General features: G+C 33.5%; 1 protein-coding gene across 1 annotated transcript in view; it reads left to right on the plus strand.

The window, feature by feature from the left end:
* LOC136034035 (uncharacterized) overlaps positions 1–27,939 on the plus strand; it is a 76,503-nt gene that overhangs the window by 30,528 nt on the left and 18,036 nt on the right. The window contains exon 4 of the mRNA XM_065715096.1: positions 22,979–23,113. Within this exon, the coding sequence (XP_065571168.1) occupies positions 22,979–23,113 (135 nt within the window). The remainder of the gene's footprint in view (positions 1–22,978; positions 23,114–27,939) is intronic.

Consider the following 27,939-nt stretch of genomic DNA (forward strand, 5'->3'; position numbering starts at 1 on the left):
TTATTTTGCTTGTCATGAACAAAGATAGCATGTAATAAATTATAATTACCGTGACACTCATGATTCCTAAGCTTTCTGCCTGAATCAAAGTAATAACAATGATGTCTTCTCCCTAGGGAGATCCTCATTAAATTGTTATCTTACAACAGTTTGATTCTGCTGTTGACCGGCAAAAGAGAAGGTACTTCCTGCTTTAGGATTTGTTCCCTCTTCACTCCTAATGGGATCGATATTCTCTATCCCTGGGATTCTTCTTGTGGTTATCTATTTCTCTGTTGACTCTTTGGTAGAGTCAGTTGACACTTAAATTTGAAAAATTTGAGAGGAGAAAAAATGACAGTTCTAAGTTATCTATATTTGATTTATTAAAACTAGCATTCGTGTCATCTTGGAATTTCTGGGGTGGGCCTTTTTCTCATTTCCAAGACAGATCCAATAATTTTTTTTAAAGTATTGCTTAAAGTATACATTCCCTCTGCAATGTTTTGGTATGTTATTTTCCTGCACCCCTACGATTACACTCCTGCACTTAGCCTCAACACAAGTTGAAAATTTTTACTGTCTTCAGTAAATTTTTTCAGTACTTTTCAGCAAATTTTTACTGAAAATTTTTTACTGAATTTCAGCTTCGTCTATTGATTGAATTCCATCTTGAAAATTTCTTTTCTTTTTTTTAGATGGAGAACTACATCGAAAAGCGTGTGCAAAATGTAGGGTAAATGAATACACTAACCGTTTTTTAACCCTCTCTAGGAAAAGCCTAAGAAATGCCATGATTAATCAATAGATCTGAAAATAATGAATCCAATGATATAATTATCTGTTTCTTGTGGCGCGAGTTATAGCTATAGAACTTGTCAAAGAAATAGTATTTTTGACACGAGGGGGCTCCCACTCAAGTGATTGCAGGAACTGGGCCATACGAAGTGGAGCTGTGTCACGCGCGGCGGAATTGCTTGGCACGTGGGGCGCTCTGAGATGCACACCAGGGGGAGCGGGAGACCAGTTTTACAGGGAGCCTGAACCTTAAAATATTAAAAGTAGGCTTATACAAAGGGGCGAAGTAATGCTATCGAAAGCTCTTGTCTTTAGTAGAAGCGTTTCTCTAGTGATTTCTTATAAGTTCCCCTTAAAAACTTGTATGTTAGATTGCTTACATCCCAGTGATAAGAGCTATGGTATCGTGCGCTATGCACTATTAAATACAAAAAAAAGTTTTCAGTTGAAAATAAAAAGTAACACTGAAACTTAAAGAAACAGAAACTATTCTGTCGACGAAGGTGACTACCCCTTCCTCAATCCTCGCTCTTTACGCTAAAGTCTTAAAGTTCTTTAAAAATACTTGTCATTCAAAATAAACGAAACTTGTGTTCGAGAACTCTCTCCTAAAGAATCTGGACAAAAGTGAAACATGTTCAACGTACCGTCTCAATTCGCCAAAAATTTACTAAAACTCATTTCACTTTTGGATATTTTTTTTTAGTTGATTAATATTTTTAAATTCTGATCGAAAAGATCTAAATGATTGACGCTCTTTGTCTATTCTAGGTGTCTTCTGTTGCATTTTCTATTTGCCTTGAGTCTCATTTATTCACTGATAATGATTGCTGTTCGTTTTAAGTTTGGATTATTATTTATATTTATTTTGGCTAGTTTTTGGTTTAATGTTGTCTTGTTTTTTTTACTACAATTAGCCATGACTTGATGACCACAACAATTTGATTTTGATTCAAACTTTAACTCTTAAACTTTTCTTTGAAAAATGTTATTTCTAGATTCTTTTTTTTATCAATGTTTTGTAAAAACAAGTTGTTGGTTTTGCTCCTTGAGTTACATTAACAGGTAACTTGAGCTCTTTGGTGTATTTTCCTTTCTTTTATTAAAAGTTCACCGTGATAACGAATTTTACGTAAGGAGTGATTCGAGCCAATAGTTACCGAAACGATAAATAAACTAATTTTGATAATGAAGAGTACACCAGAAAAATTGGCTTTTTGTGCTGATTCCAAATATATAGAAAATTTTAAGTTCAATACGAGCCTGAGACAGTTTGCCTGATGTTCGAATAAATCGAGAAATACCCCTAGCAATTCAAGGAAAACTACACCATTAAGTTGAATGTATCAGAGAATCCTAGTGTAGAGGTTTTAAGCCCTAGCTACGAAAATGAGGAATTTTGTAATGTTTTTCTACTGAAGAAAGATCACGGATGCGTTTTTATTTGTTTTTTTCTCCTTGACATGAAACATCTCCTGCAGTCTTATCAATTCTTGAGTGTGCTTAGAAAACCTTTTATTTCTTCTTAGTATCATAGTGAGGTCACAAATGCTGTGAATGAGAGAGTAGCTCAATATAAAATTGAATTTGCCGCTGAAGCGGATTTGGAAGCAATTTTTTTAAGTGTCGCTTTGAAATAAAATCGGAAATCTTAGAAAAAAAAATTTAGTATCTGGGAAACGCTAATTGATTTCCGAACTCCAAGTTGAGATACAATGTGACTTTCTTTATGTACTCGATAAATAGATATCCGTTAATTCGATTGAAATATTATATCATAGTCAGATTCACAGAAAATCGGAAAAATAAAAATAAATTCAATTCTAGAAAGAATTCCGAACCGAATTTGAGTGCTATAAATAAGCTCAATGAATTTTGAAAGATATTAGTACAAATAAAAAAAGGACTGAATTTGTTTGTCATCACATGAGCCTTGGCATATATACTTTTGGGTGTTCCCCTCCCCTTGACCCTTGTAGAGAATCTGAAGTTTTCCAATAGTTTATTGTATATTGTAAACAATTTATTACGTTTTTAGGCCTTTTTAATTATTTTTGCCGCCCCTTTCTCGTTTAATTCTTATTTACATGCATTTCAATGGCTAGTTTAGCCAATTTAATATACATTTTTTTAGGTTTTAACATCATGTACCTTTAATACCCAAAAATGATAACCACTTTCTGTCATCGACAGTAGTATGCTATAGATGGGTCCGGACGGAACAATCCCTCAGGTCATTTGAACCTCATTTACATAAGCCGAGAGGATTATAATTCGTATAACCGGTCTAGCTAACAACCAGATCTGGTCATGAACCTTCCCTAGAAACCAGATTGCCTATACTACAAGAGATACATAATTTGCATATACCAGCTGGCACATACTTAATATTCATTAATCAAATGTCAGATGTCTTTTAAACGTGCTTGTTCTTATTTCTGTGAACTAAAACCCAAGTTTCTTAAAGGTGCAAATTTTGAAAAAAATAAGATGAATTTTTACCGTCTGCGATCTTTTTTTTTATGAAAACTAAACCAAATACCAATCTTCATCGAACTTTGGGCAAAAGATAGTAAAAAAATGTTCAGCCAAGGTCTGAACGTACCTTAAGAAGTAATGATGCCAAGGCTATTTTTAAAAAATGGATTTTTAACCGAGAACTTTTATTGTAAGAATTTTATTGTTTATTATTTTCTTTGCTGAAGACGGCCCTTAGATATAGGGCCGAAATATTCAAACAGATTTTGTTGGTTCACTGTCTTGAGAAAATAAAGTCCTCATTTTTCTCTCTTCTGTAGTTGTGAAACAGTTATAAAACATTTTGAACCACACATTTGATTCAAAGAAATTTATCTTCATTGGGATTTCCGCAAAACAGAGTAAAAAATATTTTGAACTACACATTTGATTTAAAGAAACGTATCTTCATTGAGCTTTAGGCAAAACATATTACAAAACATTTTGAACCACACAATTTATTAAAGGAAATGTATCTTCGCCGAGCTTTGGGCAAAAAAAAATAAAAAAAAAACATCTTGAACCACACATTTGATTAAAAAATACGTACCTTCATCGAGCTCTGGGCAAAACGTGATACAAAACATTTTGAACCATATATTTCATTCAGACAAATGTATCTTCATCGACCTTTGGTCAAAACATAGTACAAAACATGTTGAACCACACATTTGATTCAAAGACACATATCTTCATCGAGCTTCGCGCAAAACAGAGTAAAATACATTCTGAACCATAGATATGATTCAAATAAACGTATATTCATCGAGCTTTGGGCAATACAGAATAAAAAACATTTTGAACCACATATTTGATTCAACGAAACGTATCTTCGTCGAGCTTGGGGCAAAACAGAGTAAAAACACATTTTAAACCACACATTTAATTCAAAGAAATGTATCTTCATCGAGCTTTGGGCAAAACATATTACAAAACATTTTGAACCACATATTTGATTGAAAGAAACGTATTTTCATCGAGCTTTGAGCAAAACATATTACAAAACATTTTGAACCAAAAAAATTGATTCAAAGAAATGTATCTTCATCGAGCTTTGAGCAAAACATATTACAAAACATTTTGAACAATACATTTGAATCAAAGAAGCGTATCTTCATCGAGCTTTGAGCAAAACATAGTCAATAAACATTTTGAACCACACATTTGTCTCAAAGAAACTTAACATCATCGAACTATGGGCAAAACATAGTATAAAACATTTTAAACCACACATTTGATTCACAGAAGCGTATCTTGTCGAGCTTTGGGTAAAACATTACAACAAATATTTTGAACCACACATTTGATTAACAAAAAAACGTACCTTCATCGAGCTTTGGCCAAACATACTATGAAACATTTTGAACTACATATTTGATTCAAAGAAACATATCTTCTTCGAGTTTGGGACAAAACAGAGTAAAAAACACATTTTGAACCACACATTTGATTCAAAGAAATGTATATTCACCGAGGCTTATGCAAAATATAGTACAAAATATTTTGAACTACGCATTTAATTAAAAGAAACGTATCTTCATTGAGATTTGGTGAAAACAGAGTAAAAAATTTTTAACCACACATTTTTTTCAAAGAAACGTATCTTCATCGAGCTTAGGGCAAAAAATAGTATAAAACATTTTGAACTACACATTTTATTCAAAGAAATGCATCTTCATCGAGTTTTGGGCAAAACATAGTAAAAAACATTTTGAACCACACATTTGATGTATAGAAATGTATCTTCATCAAGCTTTAGGACAAACATAGTACAAAACATTTTGAACGACAAACTTTATTCAAAGAAGCGCATCTTAATCGAGCTTTGGGCAAAAAAGAGTGATATTTTGAACCTCACATTTGTTACAATGAAATGTATATTCATTTATGGTAGGCACGCCACTTGCCTGGGTAGGAAATTTAGTGCCGAAACCCTGTAGGCAAGTGTGTATTCTCCTGATGATCCCTTGCGTTGGGTTGTCGCCTCTGAATTATTTGTTTTTTGTATTGTTTTTAATATTTGCTAAATGACGACTTATACTTACTTTCGACACGATGCATGTCCATGGGTTATTCTTTATGGTTGATTGTGTATGGCTATGCCGTTTGACCTATATAATTGGATGGATGAGTTGGGTTAAGGCCTCATTCAAGTATGACCTATATTAATTACGAAAGTAGGAACACAGTCTTCCTTTCTCCTTCCGTTTTCTTTTTTGTTTAAGTTTGTTTTTATTTTGTTTTTGGTTTATGTTTATTTCTGTTTTTGTGCAAGTTGCGTTGGTGATCCCTTTTTTGATTGTATTAAAAAAAAACATTTTAAACCACACATTTGATTCAAAGAAGCGTATCTTCATAGAGCTTAGGGGAAAACATAGTAAAAAAAAAAACGTTTTTGAACCACACATTTGATTATAAGGAACTTATCTTCATTGAGCTTCGGACAAAACATAGTAAAAAAAACATTTTGAACCACATGTTTTATTCAAAGAACCGTATTTTCATCGAGCTTTGGTAAAACATAGTATAAAACATTTTAAACCACACATTTGATTCAAAGAAGCGTTTCTTAATCGAGGTTTATGCAAAACAGTTAAAGAAACATTTCGAATCACACATTTCATTCAAAGAAACGTTTCTTCATCAAGCTTTGGGGAAAATTTAGTACAGAACATTTCGAACCACACATTTGATTCAAAGAAACGTATCTTCATCGAGCTTCGGACAAAACATTGTAAAAAAAAACAACATTTTAATCACACATATGATTCAACGAAGCGTATCTTCATAGAGCTTAGGGGAAAACATAGTAAAAAAAAAAGCATTTTTGAACCACACATTTGATTCAAAGGATCGTATCTTCATTGAGCTGCGGACAAAACATAGTAAAAAAAAAAGCATTTTGAACTACATATTTTTTTTTTCAAAGAACCGTATTTTCATCGAGCTTTGGTAACATAGTACAGAACCTTTTAAACCATGAATTTGATTCAAAGAAGCGTATCTTAATCGAGGTTTTATGCAAAACAGTTGAAAACAACTTTTCGAACTACATATTTCATTCAAAGAAACGTCTCATCATCGAGCTTTGGGGAAAATATAGTACAGAACATATCGAGCCACACATTTGATTCAAAGAAACGTATCTTCATCGAGCTTCAGACAAAACATATTAAAAAAAAACATTTTAAACTACATATTTTATTTAAAGAACCGTATTTTCATCGAGCTTTGGTAAAACGTAGTAAAAAACATTTTAAACAACGAATTTGATTCGAAGAAACGTATCTTAATCAAGTTTTATGCGAAACAGTTAAAAAAAACATTTCGAACCACACATTTCATTCAAAGAAACGTCTCTTAATCGAGCTTTGGGGAAAATATAGTACAGAACATTTCGAACCAAACATTTGATTCAAAGGAACGTATCTTCATCTAGCTTTGGGCAAAAATATTACAAAATATTTTAAACCATACGTTTCATCAAAGAAGTGTATGTTCATCGATGCAAAACAGAGTAAGAAAAAAAATATTTTGAACCACACTTTTGACTCAATGAAAATTATCTTCGTCGACCTTTGGGCAAAAAGTAGTACAAAACATTTTGAACCACGCATTTGATTTGAAGAAGCGTATCTTCATCGATCTTCTTGCAAAACAGCGTAAAAAAGTTTTATCCACACTTTCCATTCAAAGAAACATCTCTTCATTGAGCTTTTGGGAAAACAGAGTACAAAACATTTCGAACCACACATTTGATGCAGAGAAACGTATCTTCATCGAGATTTGGGCAAAAACATTTTACAAAACATTTTGAACCACACATTTGATTCGAAGAAGCGTATCTTAATCGAGCTTGTACAAAACAGAGTGAAAAAACATTTTGAAACACATATTTCATTCAAAGAAATGTCTCTTAATCGAGCTTTGGGGAAAACCTAGTACAAAAATCTTGAACCACACGTTTGATTCAAAGAAACGTTTCTTCATTGAGCTTTGGATAAAAATATTATAAAACAGTTTAACCGTACGTTTGATTCGAAGAAGCGTATCTTCATTGAGTTTTGTGCAAAACAGAGTAAAAAAAACATTTTGAACCACATTTTCGATTCAAAGAAACATATCTTCATCGAACTTTGGGCAAAAGATAGTACTAGATATTTCCACCCCTACATTTGATTCAAAGAAACGTATCTTCATCGAGCTTTGGGCAAAACATAGTAAAAACAACATTTTAAACCACGTATTTAATTCAAAGAAGCGTATCTTCAGAGAGCTTAGGGGAAAACATAGTAAAAAAAAACATTTTCAATGACACATTTGATTCAAAGGAACGTATCTTCATTGCGGCTTGGGCAATACATAGTAAAAAAAACACACATTTTGGACCACGCATTTGATTCAAAGGAGCTTATCTTCATAGAGTTTATGGAAAAGCATAGTAAAAAAAAACATTTCCAACCAGACAATTGATTCAAAGAAACGTGTCTTCATCAATCTTTGGGCAAAAAATAATAAAAATACATTTTTAACCACACATTTGATTCAAAGGAAAGTATCTTCTTTGAGCTTCGGACAAAACATAATAAAAAAAAATTTTGAACTGCACGTTTTATTAAAGAAATTTATTTTCATCGAGCTTTGGGCAAAACATTGTACAAAAAAATTTTAAACCACGCTTTTGGTTCAAAGAAGTGTATCTTCTTCGAGTAAAAAACACTTTGAAACACATATTTCATTCAAAGAAACGTATGTTCATCGGTCTTTGGGGAAAACATATTTTCAAACATTTTGAACCACACTTTTGATTCGAAGAAGCGTATCTTCATCGAGCGTTGTGCAAAACAGTAAAAAAAACTTTTTGAACCATATTTCTGGTTCAAAAAAACGTATCTTCATCGAGCTTTGCCAAAAACAGTGTTCACTTATGATATTTCACTTGTGATATTTTTGAAATACAAAATGAAGATGGTATATATATATATATATATATATATTTATATATATATATATATATATATATATATATATATATATATATACATATATCATATATATATATATATATATATATATATATATATATATATATATATATATATATATATATATATATATATATATATATATATCTGCTGATTTTTGTTTTAGAAAAATAATATTTTTAATGTCATATTTTGTGGGGAGGGGGAGGGGTAAAAAGTTGGAGAGTGGGGCCCCTGGAGGTTGGACATGAATGACCATAAGTCCCCTCTAAAAGAAGCGCTGATATAACCACTTATTCCCATGATTATGATGACACAAGTTGCTACACCATCAAGGAATAATTCACTGTCAATAAAAAGGTTTCCCCCATTTTGAACTGTTTTACTTTAATGTGACACGTTTAAAATCCTGCTGTATATTCGCTTAAAGTAGGATTCCTATAAAAATGTAAACCAGTTTTATTCAATCCACACAAAAAATTTATTCGATTGAATTTACCATGTTAATCATACCAAGAGAGGTATGTGAAAATGAGATGCCGACTGGATTATGCTAATGACCCAGTGAAGTAGGTAATGTAAGTAGGTTAATACTCTTGTTTAATATAGGCAATCTTTGAAGCCCAAATGTGGGTGTATCTCCAGGAGTGCCTATTGCTATACTACTCTTACTGCCCAAGTACAAGCTGCTAATAATGATATTACTACATTAACTCAGCATCAGGAATTCATATCCTTAGCATTTAGTTCCTTTGCCTTCAAGCGAATATCTATGCCTAAAACCCTTTTGCTAGAGGACGCCGCAAGTAATCAACTAATGTATTTTTTGGTACCTAAAGTGAATCGGATTTCTATCTGTCCCTTAAATGTGTAAATAGTTTTTCTGTCAATCCTATCCCGTATAATTTCCCCATTTTTCCTTAGTATTGCACTAGATAGTTCCTCTGCTCGCTTACCCCTAGGGTAAAAATGCCCGAGATAAAATTGTATAATTAAACAAGATAATTTTGCAAATAAATAATGCATTAAATTTAGTAGTTCACAGAGCCCAGTAGCTGATGAAAAGTAGTTTTAATTCTGCCGTGACAAGTTAAGACTTTACCTCTACCATTTTTTTTTCTGATTAAGTATAAAGGTAATACAGCTTTTTGTAACACTAAAAACCTCAAGTCTAATGCAGTCAGGAGCTATATTGAATTTAGTTTGAGTTCATTTTGGAAAAAAAATAACAGCTCATAAACAGAAAAGAAACATTCATTAAAATATATAGAATCCTCTAAATACGAAAACTGATGCCTCCTACCTTGCCTTATTTTATGTGCAACTTATTTTGCTTTAAATTCAAAATTTTTAAGTGGTGCCTTATTTTATGTGCATCTTTTTGTATGAAATTCCATTTCAACAAATTTCTGCGTTTCTGCGTTTTTCTGCGTTTCTGCGTTTTTCTGCGTTTCTGATTAATTTTTAAAGTAACTTTCAGATTTGAATCAACAGAATTGATTTCTAAACTTGAATCAAGGAGGATGGGTCTCCATGTTTAAGTCAAGCAGTAAAGGTTTAGCCATTTTGAAAGCCAGATTCTCTTTAAGGTTTAGGTATTTTCGAAGACCACACTGCCTTTCCATAACGTATAAATAACAGTTTAATTGGGACAAATCCTTTTATTTGACAGTGAAACAACAACAAAATCTGAATATTTCGGTGAAGTACGCTATAGCGACTATCTTCAGCAGATAAACCGTCTTCAGAGTATATTTGGTGAAGACAGTCACTGTAGCCTATATGGGACTGATATATCAATATATTTTGTTGTAATGTCTCACTGCCAAATAAATATTTTTCTATAAATGAATTTTTGAAAAATAAAGGATAAATCTCAAAGAAAAGGATATTGAACTGTTATTTGTACTCTTTTAAGTTTAATCTGAAATGGGATTCGAATAAGAATTGGAGTTAGTGCTTTGTCAAAACGAGATTCAAAATGAGCAACTCTGTGCTCCGGTTATGTGATCCGGATCTGTGATCCGGTCCGGTTATGTCAATCACGTATCTTGGACTTGTTTTTATTCTTCCCACCAAGTGTTATCTTAATCTCTCCGCTTTAAGCGTTTTCCAAGATTTCCGGTCCCTCCCCCAATTCCAAGATACGTGACTGACATAATCGGACCGGATCCGCTCTCTTGGGTGGATTTTAGGGGGGAGTAATTCGGAAAAATTAGAAAAAATTAGGTACTCGTAACTTACGAATGGGTGATACGATCTTAATGAAATTTGATATTTAGCAGGATCTTGCGCTTTACAGCCCACATTTGTAAGTCCGGCCAGATCCGGTGAAATTGTAGGGAGTTGGAGTGGGAAGCTGGAATTTTTGGAAAACGTGAAAATTGAGGTATCTTTATCTTAGGAATGGGTGATCGGATCTTAATGAAACTTGATATATAGAAAGATCTTATTTCTAGATGCTCCATTTTCAATTCGAATCGGATCTGGGGACATAGGGGGTTTAAGACGGAAACAGAAATATGTGAAACCGGAAATTTTGGAAAACGCTTAGAGTGGAGAGATCGGGATGAAACTTGATGGGAAGAATAAATACAGGTTATGGATACGTGATTGACATAATCAGAACAGATTTCGTTCTCTTTGGGGGAGCTGGGTGGTGTTAATTTGGAAAAATTAGAAAAATTGAGGTATTTTTAACTTAAGAACGGGTGACCGGATCTTAATGAAATTTGATATTTAGAAGGAACTCATGTCTCAGAGCTCTCTTTTCAAATCATGACCAGATCTGTTGACATTGGGGGGAGTTGGAGGGGTAAATCTTGGAAAACGCTTAGAGTGGAGAAATCGGGATGAAACTTGGTGGGTAGAATAAGCAAATGTCGTAGATACGTGATTAACGTAACCGTAGCCTACTGGATCCCCTCTCTTTGGGGGAGTTGGGTGGTGGGGTTCAGTGCTTTGGCGAGTTTGGTGCTTCTGGACGTGCTAAGACAATGAAAATTGGTATGTGTATCAGGGAGCTGCACAAATTGACTTGATAAAGTTGTTTCCCTCGATTCGACCATCTGGGGGGCTGAAGGGAGAGGAAAAATTAGAAAAAAATATGTTTTTATAACTTACGAGTGGGTGATAGGATCTTAATGAATTTTGATATTTAGAAGGACCTTGTGACTCACAGCTCTTATTTTAAATCCCGACCGACATTAAGCCTCTGATTTTCCTTTTAAAGCAATCTATCGATTCTTAGAATTTTGCTAGAGCTCATAGTATATGAGCTCTTGGCTCTTGGCTCTTCCGGTCTCTTCACAAGTGCCATATGAGCTCTTAGCTCATTAGGTCTTAGTTTTTATAGTTTATAGCTCTTAGCTTTTATATTTATTTTCTGTTTTCCCAGGAATGATCGTATCGAAACAGTAATCCTAGAATATCGGGAGATGGTTCATTTGATCGTAAATCAATGTACTCACTCATCTCAGACTTAAACCAATGAAATTTGAGCGTTTTTTTCTGTTTAATTATTTTACTTATAACTGTTACTTTATAACTTTACCTTCAACAATAAGCTATTTTACAAATTTTTCTCGTTAATATCTTTTTTTTTGCAATGATTTTAGCCCATGTTTTTTTGCTCCTCTAAGTTAAAAAAAAGCCGGGAAAATAACGTTCCTGCTTATGTCTATTTGATGTGTTAGGCTTGAAGTGAAAACTTGTTCGTTTTGCTACATTCTAGTCATCTTACTGCGCTTTGTTAAAGCCAATCTAGCTGAGTGGCTAATAAGCTAGACTTGTCCTTCAGGAAGGGGATTCGGGTCCTGCTGTCACCGATTATTTGGTTTGGAACGAGAGTCAATGGTTTGACTCTTCAAGGTTAAAGTTCTCTTTTTTTAAACCATAGCCTTCAGTAATTTACCTGATTCACAACCACCATACTTCAGAAATTCTTTTACATCACTATCCATAAATAAGGCCTTGTTATTTTTCAGTTCTTTAGGTAGTGTGAACATTTCCTCCTTGAAAAAGAAATCTTCTACCACTTCCAGTTTGTAAAAAAAAACTTTTTTATTCTTTTGTATATAATTTCCTTTAACTATATCACAGTCCTATTTTAGAAAAATACTCCTAGACAATGCAACAAAAAGAACCAAAAAAGACCCATGGCCTTTTAAATGAAACTTTTAAAAGGCATTCAAAGTTGAATGCCTTTTCAACGGATGACCCCCAACATCCGTTGCATTTCCTGGCTGAAGGGTCAACAAAGGAGATCAGTATCGCTGGTAAGGCTGTAGCCAGGATTTGGGATTTTTGTTCGGGGGGGGGGGGTACAAAAAAGCTTTAAAAGTGCCTAAAAATGTGCTATAAAGTATTTTATCACGATTTTACGAGTCGTAAAAACTTAGGGGGGGGGGTTCGAAAGTTAAACTGGAAGGGCATTTGAAAGTACAATGGTTGACCCCCCAACATCCTTTGCATTTCCTGGCTGAAGGGTCAACAAAGGAGATCAGTATCGCTGGTAAGGCTGTAGCCAGGATTTGGGATTTTTGTTCGGGGGGGGGGGGGGTACAAAAAAGCTTTAAAAGCGCCTAAAAATGTGCTATAAAGTATTTTATCACGATTTTACGAGTCGTAAAAAACTTAGGGGGGGGGGTTCGAAAGTTAAACTGGAATGGCATTTGAAAGTACAATGGTTGACCCCCAACATCCGTTGCATTTCCTGGCTGAAGGGTCAACAATAGTAACCAAAACTCTAAAAAATTGAATTTTGATATAAATAGCTACATCAAAAGAATCGCATTTTAATGCTGATTTTAAATATATAAGTTTCATCAAGTTTAGTCTTAGCCATCAAAAGTTACGAGCCTGAGAAAATTTGCCTTATTTAGGAAAATAGGGGGAAACACCCCCTAAAAGTCGTAGGATCTTAACGAAAATGACACCATCAGATTCAGCGTATCAGAGAATCCTACTGTAGAAGTCTCAAGCTCCTATCTACAAAAATGTGGAATTTTGCATTTTTTGCCAGAAGATAAATCACGGGTGCGTGTTTATTTGTTTGTTTTTTTTTTTCCCCAGGGGTCATCGTATCGACCAAGTGGTCCTAGAATGTCGCAAGAGGGCTTATTCTAACGGAAATGAAAAGTTCTAGTGCCCTTTTTAAGTGACCAAAAAAATTGGAGGGCATCTAGGCCCCCTCCCACGCTCATTTTTTTCCCAAAGTCAATGGATCAAAATTTTGAGATAGCCATTTTGTTTGGCATAGTCAAAAATCTTAATAACTATGTTTTTGGGGATGACTTACTCTCCCATAGTCTCTGGGGGAGGGGTTGCAAGTTACAAACTTCAACCAGTGTTTACATATAATAATGGTTATTGGGAAGTGTACAGACGTTTTCAGGGGGATTTTTTTGGTTTTGGGGGTAGGGTTGAGGGAGGGGGCTATGTGGGAGAAGCTTTCCTTGGAGAAATATGCCATGGGGGAAAAAAATTCAATGAAAAGGGCGCAGGATTTTCTAGCATTACTATAAAAAAAAAAACAATGAAAAAATAAACATGAAAACGTTTTTTCAAATGAAAGTAAGGAATAGCATTAAAATTTAAAACAAACAGAGATTATTACGCATATGAAGGGTTCTAAAAATACTTTAGCATAAAGAGCGAGGTATTTAGGAGGAGATAAATACCTCGCTCTTTATGCTAAAATATTTTTAGTGATTTCAACTATTTATTCTACGGCCTATTTGATTCAGGGGTCATTCTTAAAGAATTGGAACAAAACTTACGATTTACTGTAAAGAGCGAGGTATTAACGAGGGTACAAACCCCCTCGTACACATAATAAAAAAATAAGAATATAAAAGTTTGTTACGTAAGTTAATTCTTAAGTTGCGTATATTTTTTACTAATAAAAACGTTCGTTGAATATTAAAAGTTCTAGTAGCCTTTTTAAGTAACCGAAAAATTGGAGGGCAACTAGGCCTCCTTCCCCACCCCTTATTTCTCAAAATCGTCTGATCAAAACTAAGAGAAAGCCATTTAGCCAAAAAAAAAATTAATATACTATTTTCATTTCAATAATTTATGTGCGGAGAGCCAAAATCAAACATGCATTAATTCAAAAACGTTCAGAAATTAAATAAAAAAAACTAGTTTTTTTAACTGAAAGTAAGGAGCGACATTAAAACTTAAAACGAACAGAAATTACTCCGTATATGAAATGGGTTGTCCCCTCCGCAGTCCCACGCTCTTTACGCTAAAGTTTTTAGTTGTTTTAAAAAGTAGAATTGTGGCAAAGAGTCAAACTTTAGCGTAAAGAGCGTGGGACTGCGGAGGGGACAACCCATTTCATATACGGAGTAATTTCTGTTCGTTTTAAGTTTTAATGTCGCTCCTTACTTTCAGTTAAAAAAACTAGTTTTTTTTATTTAATCGCTGGTAAGGCTGTAGCCAGGATTTGGGATTTTTGTTCGGGGGGGGGGGGGTACAAAAAAGCTTTAAAAGCGCATAAAAATGTGCTATAAAGTATTTTATCACGATTTTACGAGTCGTAAAAACTTAGGTGGGGGGAGGGGTTCGAAAGTTAAACTGGAATGGCATTTGAAAGTACAATGGTTGACCCCCAACATCCGTTGCATTTCCTGGCTGAGGGGTCAACAAAGGAGATCAGTATCGCTGGTAAGGCTGTAGCCAGGATTTGGGATTTTTGTTCGGGGGGGGGGGGGGCTACAAAAAAGCGCATAAAAATTTGCTATAAAGCATTTTATCACAATTTTACGAGTCGTAAAAAACTTAGGGGGGGGGGGTTTTAAAAGTCGAAGATTATTGTTTTCAGACGTCACTGGCTGAAACGCTAAGCTGAAAATGGTGAAATGTATGTGCTTGATTTTAATTTTTACTGGCCTAGATCGGCTATTGAGATTTTTTTTTTTAGTTTTCTTCAAAATTATCTTTAAAAGTAAGAATGCATCTAAGTAAGCGGAGAGCTAGCCTAGTAGCTGGGAAACGCTAATCGATTTCTGAGCTAAGATTGAAAAGTTTATATTGCTTTTTTCTTGACGTAGCTGTTTGACTCAACCTTTCCTTGAAATCCCTTTCTTATATCTTTCAGTTTTAAGATATTTAAGTAGTCCAGTTTTGTTGCCATTATAAAATGAATTGCTTTAGGAAGCCGGTAAATGTGTGCTCATTGTTGAGAATAAATTAAAACGAAGAACTTGCCATGGGGGCAGCACTGATGGAGGGTAGCAGCACTAACTTTATTAGTGGTAATTAAAAAAAAAAATCTAACTTTGGATTGTATCTTAAACGGAAGCCGCTCAGGAATTAACGTGTCTAAAATGTGACAAAAACCGGTTTGCCTCTCTGGAATCGGTTATGATTCGCTTATTTTGAATAAGAAAATTACGATGTAGGGATATTTTTAATTAACTAAATAATATTTAGAGGTGGCTAGGGGCTAGGTTAAGTTAGGATAGGTTAGGTTGTGGGTGGCCTGCTTTCCACAATTCTTTGTCGTAGTTTTCAGAATTTTTTTTAATATTATAGTCATGTTTTGGTATATTTCATTAGGATTAACCTAGCTTTACCCTTGGGTGTGTTCTGTTTAACAGACAAGTACCTTGACGTCTTATATGAGTTCACTTTTGCTTGTTTTAAGCTCCAATATTGCATTTTAATTTTCGCTGGAAAGTTTAGTGTTTTTAGTATTATTTAATTTCTTCTACTTTATTTGACGTAGCTGTATTACGTTGCAATATTTTTTTTTTGTCAAAACGATTGAATTTTACATTGTAACTTGCATTGGTTTATTTTCCGATAATAATTTTGATTCGATTGCTAACAGGTCTCCGCAGGAATAATCAACTGCGTAAATTTAGTAATTTGATTAATTTTAAGTGTTTGTGCTGTGTCAAACAGTTCGTGGTAACGAACTGTAGTAAGGAGCGACCAGGCTCAATAATAACCGAAACTCTGGAATTTTGATATCAATAGTTACATCAAAAGAATGGCATTTTAATGCTGGTTTTAAATATATAAGTTTCATCAAGATTAGTCTTACTCATCAAAACTTCCGAGCCTGAGAAGATTTGCCTCATTTTAGAAAATAGGGGGAAATACCCCTAAAAGTTATACGATCTTAACGAAAATCACACCATCAGATTCAGCATATCAGAGAACCTTATTGTGGAAGTTTCAAGCCCCTATCTACAAAAATGTGGAATTTCGTATTTTTTTTTGCCAGAAGACAAATCACGGATGCGTGTTTATTTGTTGTTGTTTTTTCAGGGGTGATCGCATCGACTCAGTGGTCCTAGAATGTCGCGAAAGGGCTCATTCTAACGGAAATTAAAAGTTCTAGTGCCCTTTTTAAGTGACCAAAATTTTTTTTTAATGAAAGTATTAAGGAAAATATAAAGGAAATAGGAAAATATAAAGTGTATTCCCTTTCGAAATTCGTCCATAGCCCCCCCCCCTCTTTTAGAAAAATAATCTGAGATACTTGTCGGTAACACTAGAATTTCGATCGCGGATGATGCGAACATGACACAAGAAACTGGTCAAGCAACTTCTTTGTACCACGCAATTAGCTTTGGCTTGGTTGGAAAATAAATTGTAGCTGTATCTTATTTAGGTATTTAGTTAGAATTTCGGTTGATTAGATTAGTATAATATATCCTATGCCCCCCCCCCCCCAATGCTCAAATATATAGCCCAAATTTGTTTCTAAACTATTTTATTTTCATCATATTTTATTTGATTTTATTAGCATCAATCAAACTTCACTTCCCGAGTGTTTACTATATAACCGATAAGTATCTAATCTGATTCTGTTCACTCTGGAAGTGTTGTTTTTTGTGCATTTGTCTGTAGTATGGCTTTCAGGATCACCGAGATGGCATATCTTAACTCTTCAAATTTCAGCACTTCTTTAGTTTGCATGCATATAATAAACGTGATAACCCCTAAAACTTTCTTGAGAGAGAGATAATATACGTGTTTAACCTATCCGCAAATCTCTGTCTATCTATTCTAGCAGCAAAAGGATCTTTTTAAGAGAAGATTTATAAGATATTAGAGTTTTCTCTTAATACAAGTGACAACAGCATGCTTAGAAGCACTTTACTCTGATGACTTAAGAAAGAAAAGAAAAAAAATGCTCATATTGGAATAGGGATGAGATTTATGTTCAGTCGTTTGCAAGAATTAACTCGTCTCGCTCTCATTTATTTCAGGAAAGAGGAGGGGAAGGTGACAAAGGAGGGGTACTTTGTTCCAGATTTCATGTTATCGTTAAGGGGCTTAGTGCGAATAATTGGATTTTCCCCAAAAGAAAAGAATATGATTCATCAAAGGAACAGCGATGGAAATGCAATATTAATATATATATATATATATATATATATATATATATATATATATATATATATATATATATATATATATATATATATATATATAAAAGATTAAGCTCAAAAAAGAAACAATAGGGTTTGAAGTGGTTTTGTCTTCCCGATAATTCAAAAAGAAATAGATTGATTGGTAATTAAGACAGCCACAAACGGAAGACAGCCACCCAAAGTGGTATAAAAAAGTTATGGGGGGTTGCCACTGAGGTGGCTTTGGTTATTTCCTCCTCCCTCAGAAGTGTTTTTTTCTTGACGTAGCTGTTTGACTCAACCTTTCCTTGAAATAGCTTTCTTATATCTTTCAGTTTTCAGTTTTAATATATATAAGTAGTCAACTTGTTGCCATTATAAAATGAATTGCTTTAGGAAGCCGCTAAATGGGTGCTCATAGTTGAGAATAAATTGAAACCAAGAACTTGTCATCAGGTGGAGAGTAGCAGCACTAACTTTATTAAAAAATTTAAATTATTAAAAAATTATTTTATTAAAATTTATTAAAAAATTTTAATATTAAATTTTATAAATTAAAATTTTATAGATTAAATTAAATAATTTAAATTTTATAAATTAAAATTTTATAAATTTTTATAGAATTTATTTTATAAAAAAAATTAACTTTGGATTGTATCTAAAACGGAAGACACTCAGGAATTTACGTGTCTAAAATCTAACAAAAACCGGTTTGCCTCTCTGGAATCGGTTATCATTCGCTTATTTTTAGTAAGAAAATTACGATGTAGGGATATTTTAATTAACTATATAATATTTAGAGGTGGCTAAGGGCTAGGTTAAGTTAGGATAGGTTAGGTTATGGGTGGCCTGCTTTCCACAATTCTTTGTCGTAGTTTTCAGAATTTTTTTCTAATATTATAGTCATGTTTTGGTATATTTCATTAGGATTAACCTAACTTTACCTCTTGGGTGTGTTCTGTTTAACAGACAAGTACCTTGACGTCTTATATGAGTTCACTTTTGCTTGTTTTAAGCTTCAATATTGCATTTTAATTTTCGCTGGAAAATTTAGTGATTTTAGTATTATTTAATTTCTTCTACTTTATTTGACGTAGCTGTATTACGTTGCAATATTTTTTTTTGTCAAAACGATTGAATTTTACATTGTAACTTGCATTGGTTTATTTTCCGATAATAATTTTGATTCGATTTCTAACAGGTCTCCGCAGGAATAATCAACTGCGTAAATTTAGTAATTTTATTAATTTTAAGTGTTTGTACTGTGTTCATAAAGAGCTAGTATTTTGTGGTTGATTTATTTTTGAAAATTTTCATTTGCAAAAAATAGCAGAGGCTAGACTCTGCTACCCTGGATCAACATATACAAACAAAAAATCCAAGATTCAAAAAATCCCTTCGACTATTCTCTAAATGACCTCTTAAAATAATTATATAATAAAATAATATCGAAATAGAATTTTGATCGCGGATGATGCGAACATGACACAAGAAACTGGTCAAGCAACTTCTTTATACCACACAATTAGCTTTGGCTTGGTTGGAAAATAAATTGTAGCTATATCTTATTTAAGTATTTAGTTAGAATTTTGGTTGGTTAGGTTAGTATAATATATGCTATGCTCCCCTCCCCTAATGTTCAAATATATAGCCCAAATTTGTCTAAACTATTTTATTTTCATCATATTTTATTTTCACATATTTTATTTGATTTTATTAGCATCAATCAAACTTCACTTCCCGAGTGTTTACTATATAACCGATAAGTATCTAATCTGATTCCGTTCACTCTGGAAGTGTTGTTTTCTTGTGCATCTGTGTCTGTAGTATGGCTTTCAGGATCACCGAAATGGCATATCTTAACTCTTCAAATTTCAGCGCTTCTTTAGTTTGCATGCATATAATAAACGTGATAACCCCTAAAACTTTCTTGAGAGAGAGAGAATATACGTGTTTAACCTATCCGCAAATCTTTGTCTATCTATTCTAGCAGCTAAAGGATATTTTTAAGAGAAGATTTATAAGATATTAGAGTTTTCTCTTAATACAAGTGACAACAACATGCTTAGAAGCACTTTACTCTGATGACTTAAGAAAGAAAAGAAAAAAAAGGCTCATATTGGAATAGGGATGAGATTTATGTTCAGTCGTTTGCAAGAATTAACTCGTCTCGCTCTCATTTATTTCAGGAAAGAGGAGGGGAAGGTGACAAAGGAGGGGTACTTTGTTCCAGATTTCATGTTATTGTTAAGGGGCTTAGTGCGAATAATTGGATTTTCCTCAAAAGAAAAGAATATGATTCATCAAAGGAACAGCGATGGAAATGCAATATTAATATATATATATATATATATATATATATATATATATATATATATATATATATATATATATATATATATATATATAGAGATTAAGCTAAAAAAAGAAACAATAGGGTTTGAGGTGGTTTTGTCTTCCCGATAATTCAAAAAGAAATATATTGATTGGTAATTAAGACAGCCACAAACGGAAGACAGCCACCCAAAGTGGTATAAAAAAGTTATGGAGGGTTGCCACTGAGGTTACTTTGGTTATTTCCTCCTCCCTCAGAAGTCATTTTATTTGAACATTCGCCTCTTGTGAGTGAAATGTCCATCTTAAAAAAGGTCGATACGATTCAGTGGCGGGCGGGGGGAGGGGGTAGGAGGAGAACCTGGGTAAGCCCTCCAATGGCTTTTACCTTTTATTAAACAGATATTTTTTTAACTGCAAGTAAGGATCGACATTAAACTTTAAAACGAACAGAAATTACTCTGTATATGAAAGAGGGGTTGCCCCCTCCGCAATGCCTCGCTCTTTCCGCTAAAGTTTGACTCTGTCAGAACTCTACTTTTTTAAACAATAAAAAAACTTTAGAAGTTTAGACTTTGGAAGTTTCAACCTCTGATCTAATAAGTACCATGTTAAGTTTCTACAGCTATTGCTTTTATACAAGGTGACTAAAAAAAAAATAATGCGTTGGATAAACGCCACTCTGCACGTATTTAGCGCTACTTAATTGACTCTAAAACTCAATTATTTGTTTCAAATACTGGTAGTTCTTTAAGACAGTGGAACGAAATATTTTCCCAGAAAGACGCTGTCTCGGTAAAATCAGTTTTACATCTACTTCTTTATGTAGAAGATCTCCAAATTGAACTGAACTTACTACTACTTGCTAATGTAGCACTATCACCTGCTATCTTGTTATATTTTTTCTTTAGGCCCATGTATCTTTTAATTCATGTTATTTCTGCTCATTGTTTGTTCATTTGCATTTACTTCTTTATGTAGATTATCATACACTTCGAAATAAATCTTCCAGCTCCTTTACACTTATTTGTTTTATTTTAAAGTGATCCCTATTTGCACTCTTATTTGGAGTTTCTGTATTCGCTATAGTTATTTCTGCTCGTTATTTGTACTTACTTCTTTATGTAGATGGTCTCTAAGTGGGCTTAAATACGTTCGAAACATACTCTTCGAAATAAATCTTCCAGCTCCTTTGCATTTATTTGTTTTATTTTAAAGTGATGCTTTTTTGGACTTTTATTTTGAGTTACAGTATTCGCTATAGTTATTTCTACTCGTTATTTGTATTTACTTCTTTATTTTTTTAGATGGTCTCTAAGTCGGTTTAAATACGTTCGAAACATACTTGCGGATTTTGAAAAAACTATTACTAGCTGTTTTGTTTCTGTTAAATCTACCTCGTTTCTCGGCTTTCCAGCATTGATGGCGCTTTGTAGCGATTAGTGACTCGGAGTTATCTTTTGGTTTGTGTGTGCCCAAATAGTTTGCGACTCGGAGTCGGAGTTGATCTTTTTTTGCACTGCGTAGATAACTTCGAAGACCACACTGCCTTTCCATGACGAAAGTAAAACAGTTCAAAATAGGGCTGAAACCCTTTAATTGACAGTGAACAGATATAAAAAATTTTAACTGGATATTTCGATCACATAAACAGTGTTCATCATCAGCAGTAAACTGCTGATGATGAACATGTTTTACTGCCGATGATGAACACTGTATATGTGTTCGAAATATCCAGTTAAAATTTTTTATATCTGTTCATTGTCAATCAAAAGGTTTCAGCCCTATTTTGAACTGTTTTACTTTTTTGCACTGCATTAAAACGCAATCGTATTGCCAGCAAAGAGAGTTATCCGACAATTATCCGAGAGTTGCCAGACAATTTGAGCCACACATTTGATTCAAAGAAACGTACATTCATCGAGCTTTGGGCAAACGTAGTAAAAAAAACATATGTAACATAGTAGCAAACATATGTGGTATAACAGTTCCTTTGTATAAGATTTATGTATATCGTTTCTTGTTTAATAAAGTCAAGTCAAGTGGTGACGAATTGTGAGTAAGGAGTGACTTGGCCAAACGGTAACCAAAACGTAAAAAGCAGAACTTGTTCCGACAAGTGTACGGCTTAGGTTGACTCAGGAACATTGACGGGGGTTTAGGCCAAATTAACAGGCATAGGATAAGATAGTATTTATTTTCAATAAGACTATCGAAAGCTCTGATAGAGCTAAACTAGCTATATTTCCAGTAAAACTAAGGAAAACAGAGAAACACCCTAGACAGCAAGGCAAAAGTTAAAAAATCAAACAAGCATAAACATAGTAAAAAAAAAATCTAGCACAAATTAGTTTACCTTAGCATTAGAATAAAAATCCGTGTCCAAAAACTAAAATTAACTTTTTACTAATTATGGCAAAAATAACAGGAAGGGGGTGGGGGGTAAAATAATACTTGATAATATTTTATGACAACCAACTATCACGGGCTTAAAGAAAGAAAAAAAGCCGAATTTGCAATCCAAGTCAAAAACTACGGAAATCTAAATGATTGAAATCAAAAATTCAAAATGAAAAATAAAAATATTGATGATTGAAGAAGGGATTCTGTATTGTAACATAAATATTTTCATATTGATTTGACGTGGTGAAATTTAACGAAAATTGTTTAGTATCAATTTTTATTTCCATGTGTGTAGGCTACGCTCTAAAAACAGCCTAGTTTAAACCGAAAATAGTTTATCAGCTTTGTCGCTTTCTTGTAAGATTTTGTCTTACAAATTTCGAACTACTCTAGTCAAGAGGTTTTTGATGCTTCCATCCAAACAAAAACACTATAGGGTATTCAAAAATACCTCGATTTATTTCTTTGAGGGAACAAGTATTTCGGCGCGTTGTGCGTCTTTTAGTCGATTATATTTAAATTATGTCCCATTATTATAATTTATTTGTTTATGTGACTCTTGTTTACCCTCTTCGTTTTGCTTTTCAGAATTGCCTGGTTTTCACGTCTCTGAGTGGCTGTTTCATTTTGATTTCAACTCTCATTATTTGTTTCACGATTTACAAAATGGACGGGTATTATTGGCTGCCAGAGCAAGCCAAACATGAATTTTTGGTTACAGCGGTAAGCTCTCTAGTTTTTGAACATGTCAAATGACATAATTTTATTTTAAAAATCATATGACAAGATTTTTATCTTTATTTTAAAGGAGGTAATGATTAGTAATATATAAAAAAAACTTACCATTCTTATCCATTCTCAAAATTGTTTTCCAGCCATAAGTGAAGACTTTTTCAGCCCTTGAGAGCGGAGGAAGGTATCGGAGTATTTTGTGTACGGGGTCAAAATCCACTATTTTTGTATTTTTTTTCATGGGGGATAGTGATCACCAAGACTTCCCCCTCCAAACTGTGTTTAGGAATTGTTAGTCTGTTATTTATCCGTAGGAGTGGAATTTTTTTTAAAGTTGTATCTTAATAGGTTATTGGAGTAGTTTTTATTATTTTTGAGGGAAGGACAGCGAAAACTATATAGTTGTAAATGTACTTTTATGAATTTCGCCACAGATGGCTTCCAAGCCTGAAAATTGCTCTGAGAGAGTCCCTGATAGATCCTAAGTGATTGGCTTCAGTGAAAACGTTGACTTTGCTATTTGGGAATAATTTTGACAAGGACCCTCCATGTGCCTATAAAAGGGCAATATGGGAGGGAGTGGGGTTTCATGAAGTGAAACTATCAGATGAAGCTGTGGATCGGGTAGATCAAACGTTTCTAGTGAAATTTAAGATGTAAAAGAAAAGAAAAAAAAATCTAATACAGTTTTGAAGTTTAAAGATCTTTGAGCCTTACAGTATCTTCATTCCATTTTTTTTTTAAGCAGAATTATTGATTAAGAAGAAACCATGACTAAAATCGAACCAATACTTCTAAGAATTTACACGATCAGAAGCTTCATTTCCCAATGTTGCCAGGCAAAACACTTAAAAGCAGATAAACATTCTGACAAAAATTTACTTGTTATTATTGCAAAGGAAAATTTGAATCGGATCCAATTCTTATACGTCTTTTGTTACAAATTAAAAAATAAAATTTTTAAGTGAAAGTAATGAACAATGTTAAAGCTTAAACCGAACGGAAATTATTCCGTATATGAAAGGGGCTGTCCTCTCTTCAAGGCCTCGCTCTTTACGCTAAAGTTTGACTCTGTCAAAACTCTACTTTTTAAAACAATAAAAACTTGAGCTCAAAGAGCGAGGCGTTGATGAGGGGACAGCCCCTTTCATATACGGAATAATTTCCGTTCGTTTTAAGCTTTAACATCGTTCCTTACTTTCAGTTAGAAAAAAATTGTTTAATTTGTAACAAAACACGTATAAGAATTGGATCCGATTCAAGTTTTCCTTTCTAATAATAAACAAATACAAAGTAGAGACAATAGGGAAAATCTTTTCAAGACAGGGGAAATTAGTTCTGTGGATATTTACCTTAGCCTTCTTTCATTTGAATAAGACTTTAACCACTAATCGTTTTCTCCATCACTCCAGATATGCCTCCTTCCGTGGAAATTATTTCCCTAAAAACAGAACTCGCGAAAAAAAGCCCCTGGATTATTCCCCCGAAACTTTGGCAAAGAGAATATAAGACAATTAAAACGTATTTCGGATAGTAATTCTGTCACCCTAGTGTAACTTATCCCCTGAAATATTCACCCCCCCCCCCCTCCGAAATTTTTATCAACAAGGAAGATTCTCTCCATAGAAATACTACAGAAACATTGGACGAATTCCATAACTTACAGGCCACTCACCACGGACCGTGGAGGGTCATTTTACAACTAAAGGTATAATTATTTGATCTGTCAACAATACTGAACAAAATGGCTTTGGAAAATGAAAAAAAAAATGATCAGATAATTTTGGGGGAAATGGGCATGGGAGGGCGTCCAGTTAACCTCCAATCTTTTTGGTCACTGAAAAAGGGCAATAGAACCTTTAACTTCCGTTCGAGTGAACCCTCTCCCGATATTCTAGGACCCCTGGTTCGATATACGATCACCCCTGGGGGAAAAAATAAATAAACACACAACCGTGATGTTTCTTCTGGCAAAAAATACTAAATTTCACATTTTTGCAGATAGGAGCTTCAAACCTCTACAGTAGGGCTCTCGGATACGTTGAATCTGATGGTGTAATTTTCATTAAGACTTTATGACTTTAAGAGGTGTTTCTCCCTTTTTTCGAAAATAAGGCAAATCTTCTCAGGCTCGTACCCTTTGATAGGCAAGACTAAACTTACTGATGTATGATGAAAATCGATGATCGAAAATCGATATGATGACTGATATATGTATGAAATCAACATAAAAATCCGATTCTTTGAAATATGTATTAGTATCAAAATTCCGTTTTTTAGAGCTTCGGTTACTAATGAACAGGGTCGCTCCCTACTTACGGTTCGTTACCAAGAACTGTTTGATTAATGGCTGGCTTTTGGATTTAAAATTAGTGTGACTGCCCATCTTAGCGACATTAAATGATGAAAAAAACGAATTTTATCAGCTGAAAGTAAGAAGTACTATTCATATTTAAAATGAACATAAATTATTCCGTATATGATTGGGGTTCCCCCCTTCAATCCATCTGTTTATACGCTAAAGTCTTACAGCTGTTATAAAATGTTTCTAGTTCAGATTTGTATTTCAGGACTTGTTCAAAAAAAATTATGACAAAAATTCAAACTTTAGCGTAAAGAGTGGTGGATCGAAGAGAATACAGTCCTTCTTATGTATGGAATAATTCCTGTTTTTTTTTTAGGTTTTAATGTTGCTCCTTGCTTTCAGTTGAAAAATTAAAATTATAAAATAAATTTAAGTTTCGACCGTCTTGCAATCCCATCCGGAGATCTTCTCCTTTCCTGTGAAAAATTCCCGCCCCCTGCAGAAAATTCGTCCCCGAAATGTGTCCGTATATTTTGCAAAATGAATCCTCAAAGTAACCAATGGGCAAACTGCATAACTTACAGCCTTCTCCCAAAGGTTTGTGGGGAGACATTTTGTCCCCAGAAGCGTAGTTATTGGACCTTTCAACTATTTTGAACGAAATCGCTATCTAAAAATGTTAATTAAATTTCTTTGGAGAAAAAGGGGGCGTGTGTAGGGCTATTTACCCTCCGATATATTTGGTCGCTTAAAAAAGACATTAGAACTTTTAATTTCGGTTCCAATGGTTCCTCCTCGAATATTCTAGGACCATTGGATCGATATGATACCCAAGGAAAAAGAAATAAATAAATACGTATCTGTGATCTTTCTTTTGGCAAAAAATAAGAAATTGCATAGGCTATTTTTGCAGATAGAAACTTGAAATATCTACAACACAGCTCTTTGATAAGGTGAATTTTTTTGGTGTGGTCTTTTGTTATGATTTTGTTGACATCGCGTGAGTGTTTCGCCCCTTTTTAGAAAATGAGGCAAATGTTCTCTGTCTCTTAGCTTATGAGTAACAATAAATTTGAATAACTTTTGTATATTTGGGATAAGCATAAAAACACAATTCTTTGTATGTATTGATCTTTATTTTTATTAATTTTTGTATGTATTAAAACCGATCTGAATGGAATGAAATTGAATCAAGATTCATTTTCTTGGAGGTTCGGTTACTATTAAGCTGATTCGCTCTTTATTGATAGTTTTTTTTGTTTTTTTGTTTTTTACCGAGAAATGTTTGATATGATTTTTCTGTTTTTGAATTTGGTTGATTAAAACCCTGCTGTTGCTGTAGTTGCCAAACTAGGAAATATTAAGACCAGTGTAAGCAAGGCCGTATCCAAGGAGGGATTAGGGGTTTTGAACCCCTCCCCCCGAAATTTTTGTTCGACTCGTAAAAACGTAACGAAAAATGGATATGAACAAATTTTTAATGGTTTTTTAGAAGTTTGTTTGCCCCTCCCCCCCCAAAGAATTCTGTATAAGGTCCTTAGTGTAAGTGTCTGTTATGTCTAACAATACCTATCATTTATCGATTATATTCCCCCTCTATTCAGGGATAAGGTCAAGCGGATTCAGATAAAAATAATAAGATCCATTAAAACTAGTTGTATGTAACTCTTTTTTTTTTTTTTTTTTTTTTTTTTTTTTTTTTTTTTTTTTTTTTTTTTTTTTTTTTTTTTTTTTTTTTTTTTTTTAAGGAGTGAAGAAACGAGAATAGGGTTTTTAAAACCAACGAAAATACTTAACGAATAAAGTGAATATTTTTTGTGGACAACAACCTCCCTTCTTCAGTACTGTAAGCAAATTTAGAAGAAAATACAAGAAGACTTGAACGAAATACAAGAAAATACAAGAAGAAGCAATTGGGATAATAAAAAGATACAAGTCAGAAGATTAAACAAAGCTGGGAGAAATAAGAAACGAAAACCAGCCGTTCTAAAACCGGTATTTACGTCTAAAAGCCAATCAACAAGAATGAAAAAAAAAATCAAGTCCAAAATTAGAAGAATTAAAATTTTAAAAGCCAAACATCTAAATTCGTCAGGTTTCCTTTGTTCGTCCAGTGTTTTGTTGGCCTTATATAACCTTGTTCTGCATCTTCATCCCTTTTTGTTTATGTCATGGCGGCCAAATGTGGTTTCTGAGATTTTCTTTGTTTCAAGAACGGTACCTTTTTTTTTTCTTTTTTTTCTTTTTTTTCTTTTTTTTAGGAATATTGTCAGTTCGCTTGGGATTTTTAAGGTGAAAGAAAAATAATGACTGAAAAAAATAGCACAATTGGTACGAGAATTCTGTAAATATTTTATTAGACCACACTTCTTATCCATTTAGCCTGCAAGAGGGATTTTTAAAGGGAAAAAAAGGGTTTAATTTAAATAAAGCAGTGACAGGTGTACTAAAACCTACTAAAAACAAAAGAAACAACAAAACATCAATTAATTAAGAATTGCAAATACTTTGA

The sequence above is a fragment of the Artemia franciscana genome, chromosome 12, assembly GCF_032884065.1.
Source record: "Artemia franciscana chromosome 12, ASM3288406v1, whole genome shotgun sequence".
Classification (NCBI taxonomy): Eukaryota; Metazoa; Arthropoda; class Branchiopoda; order Anostraca; family Artemiidae; genus Artemia; species Artemia franciscana.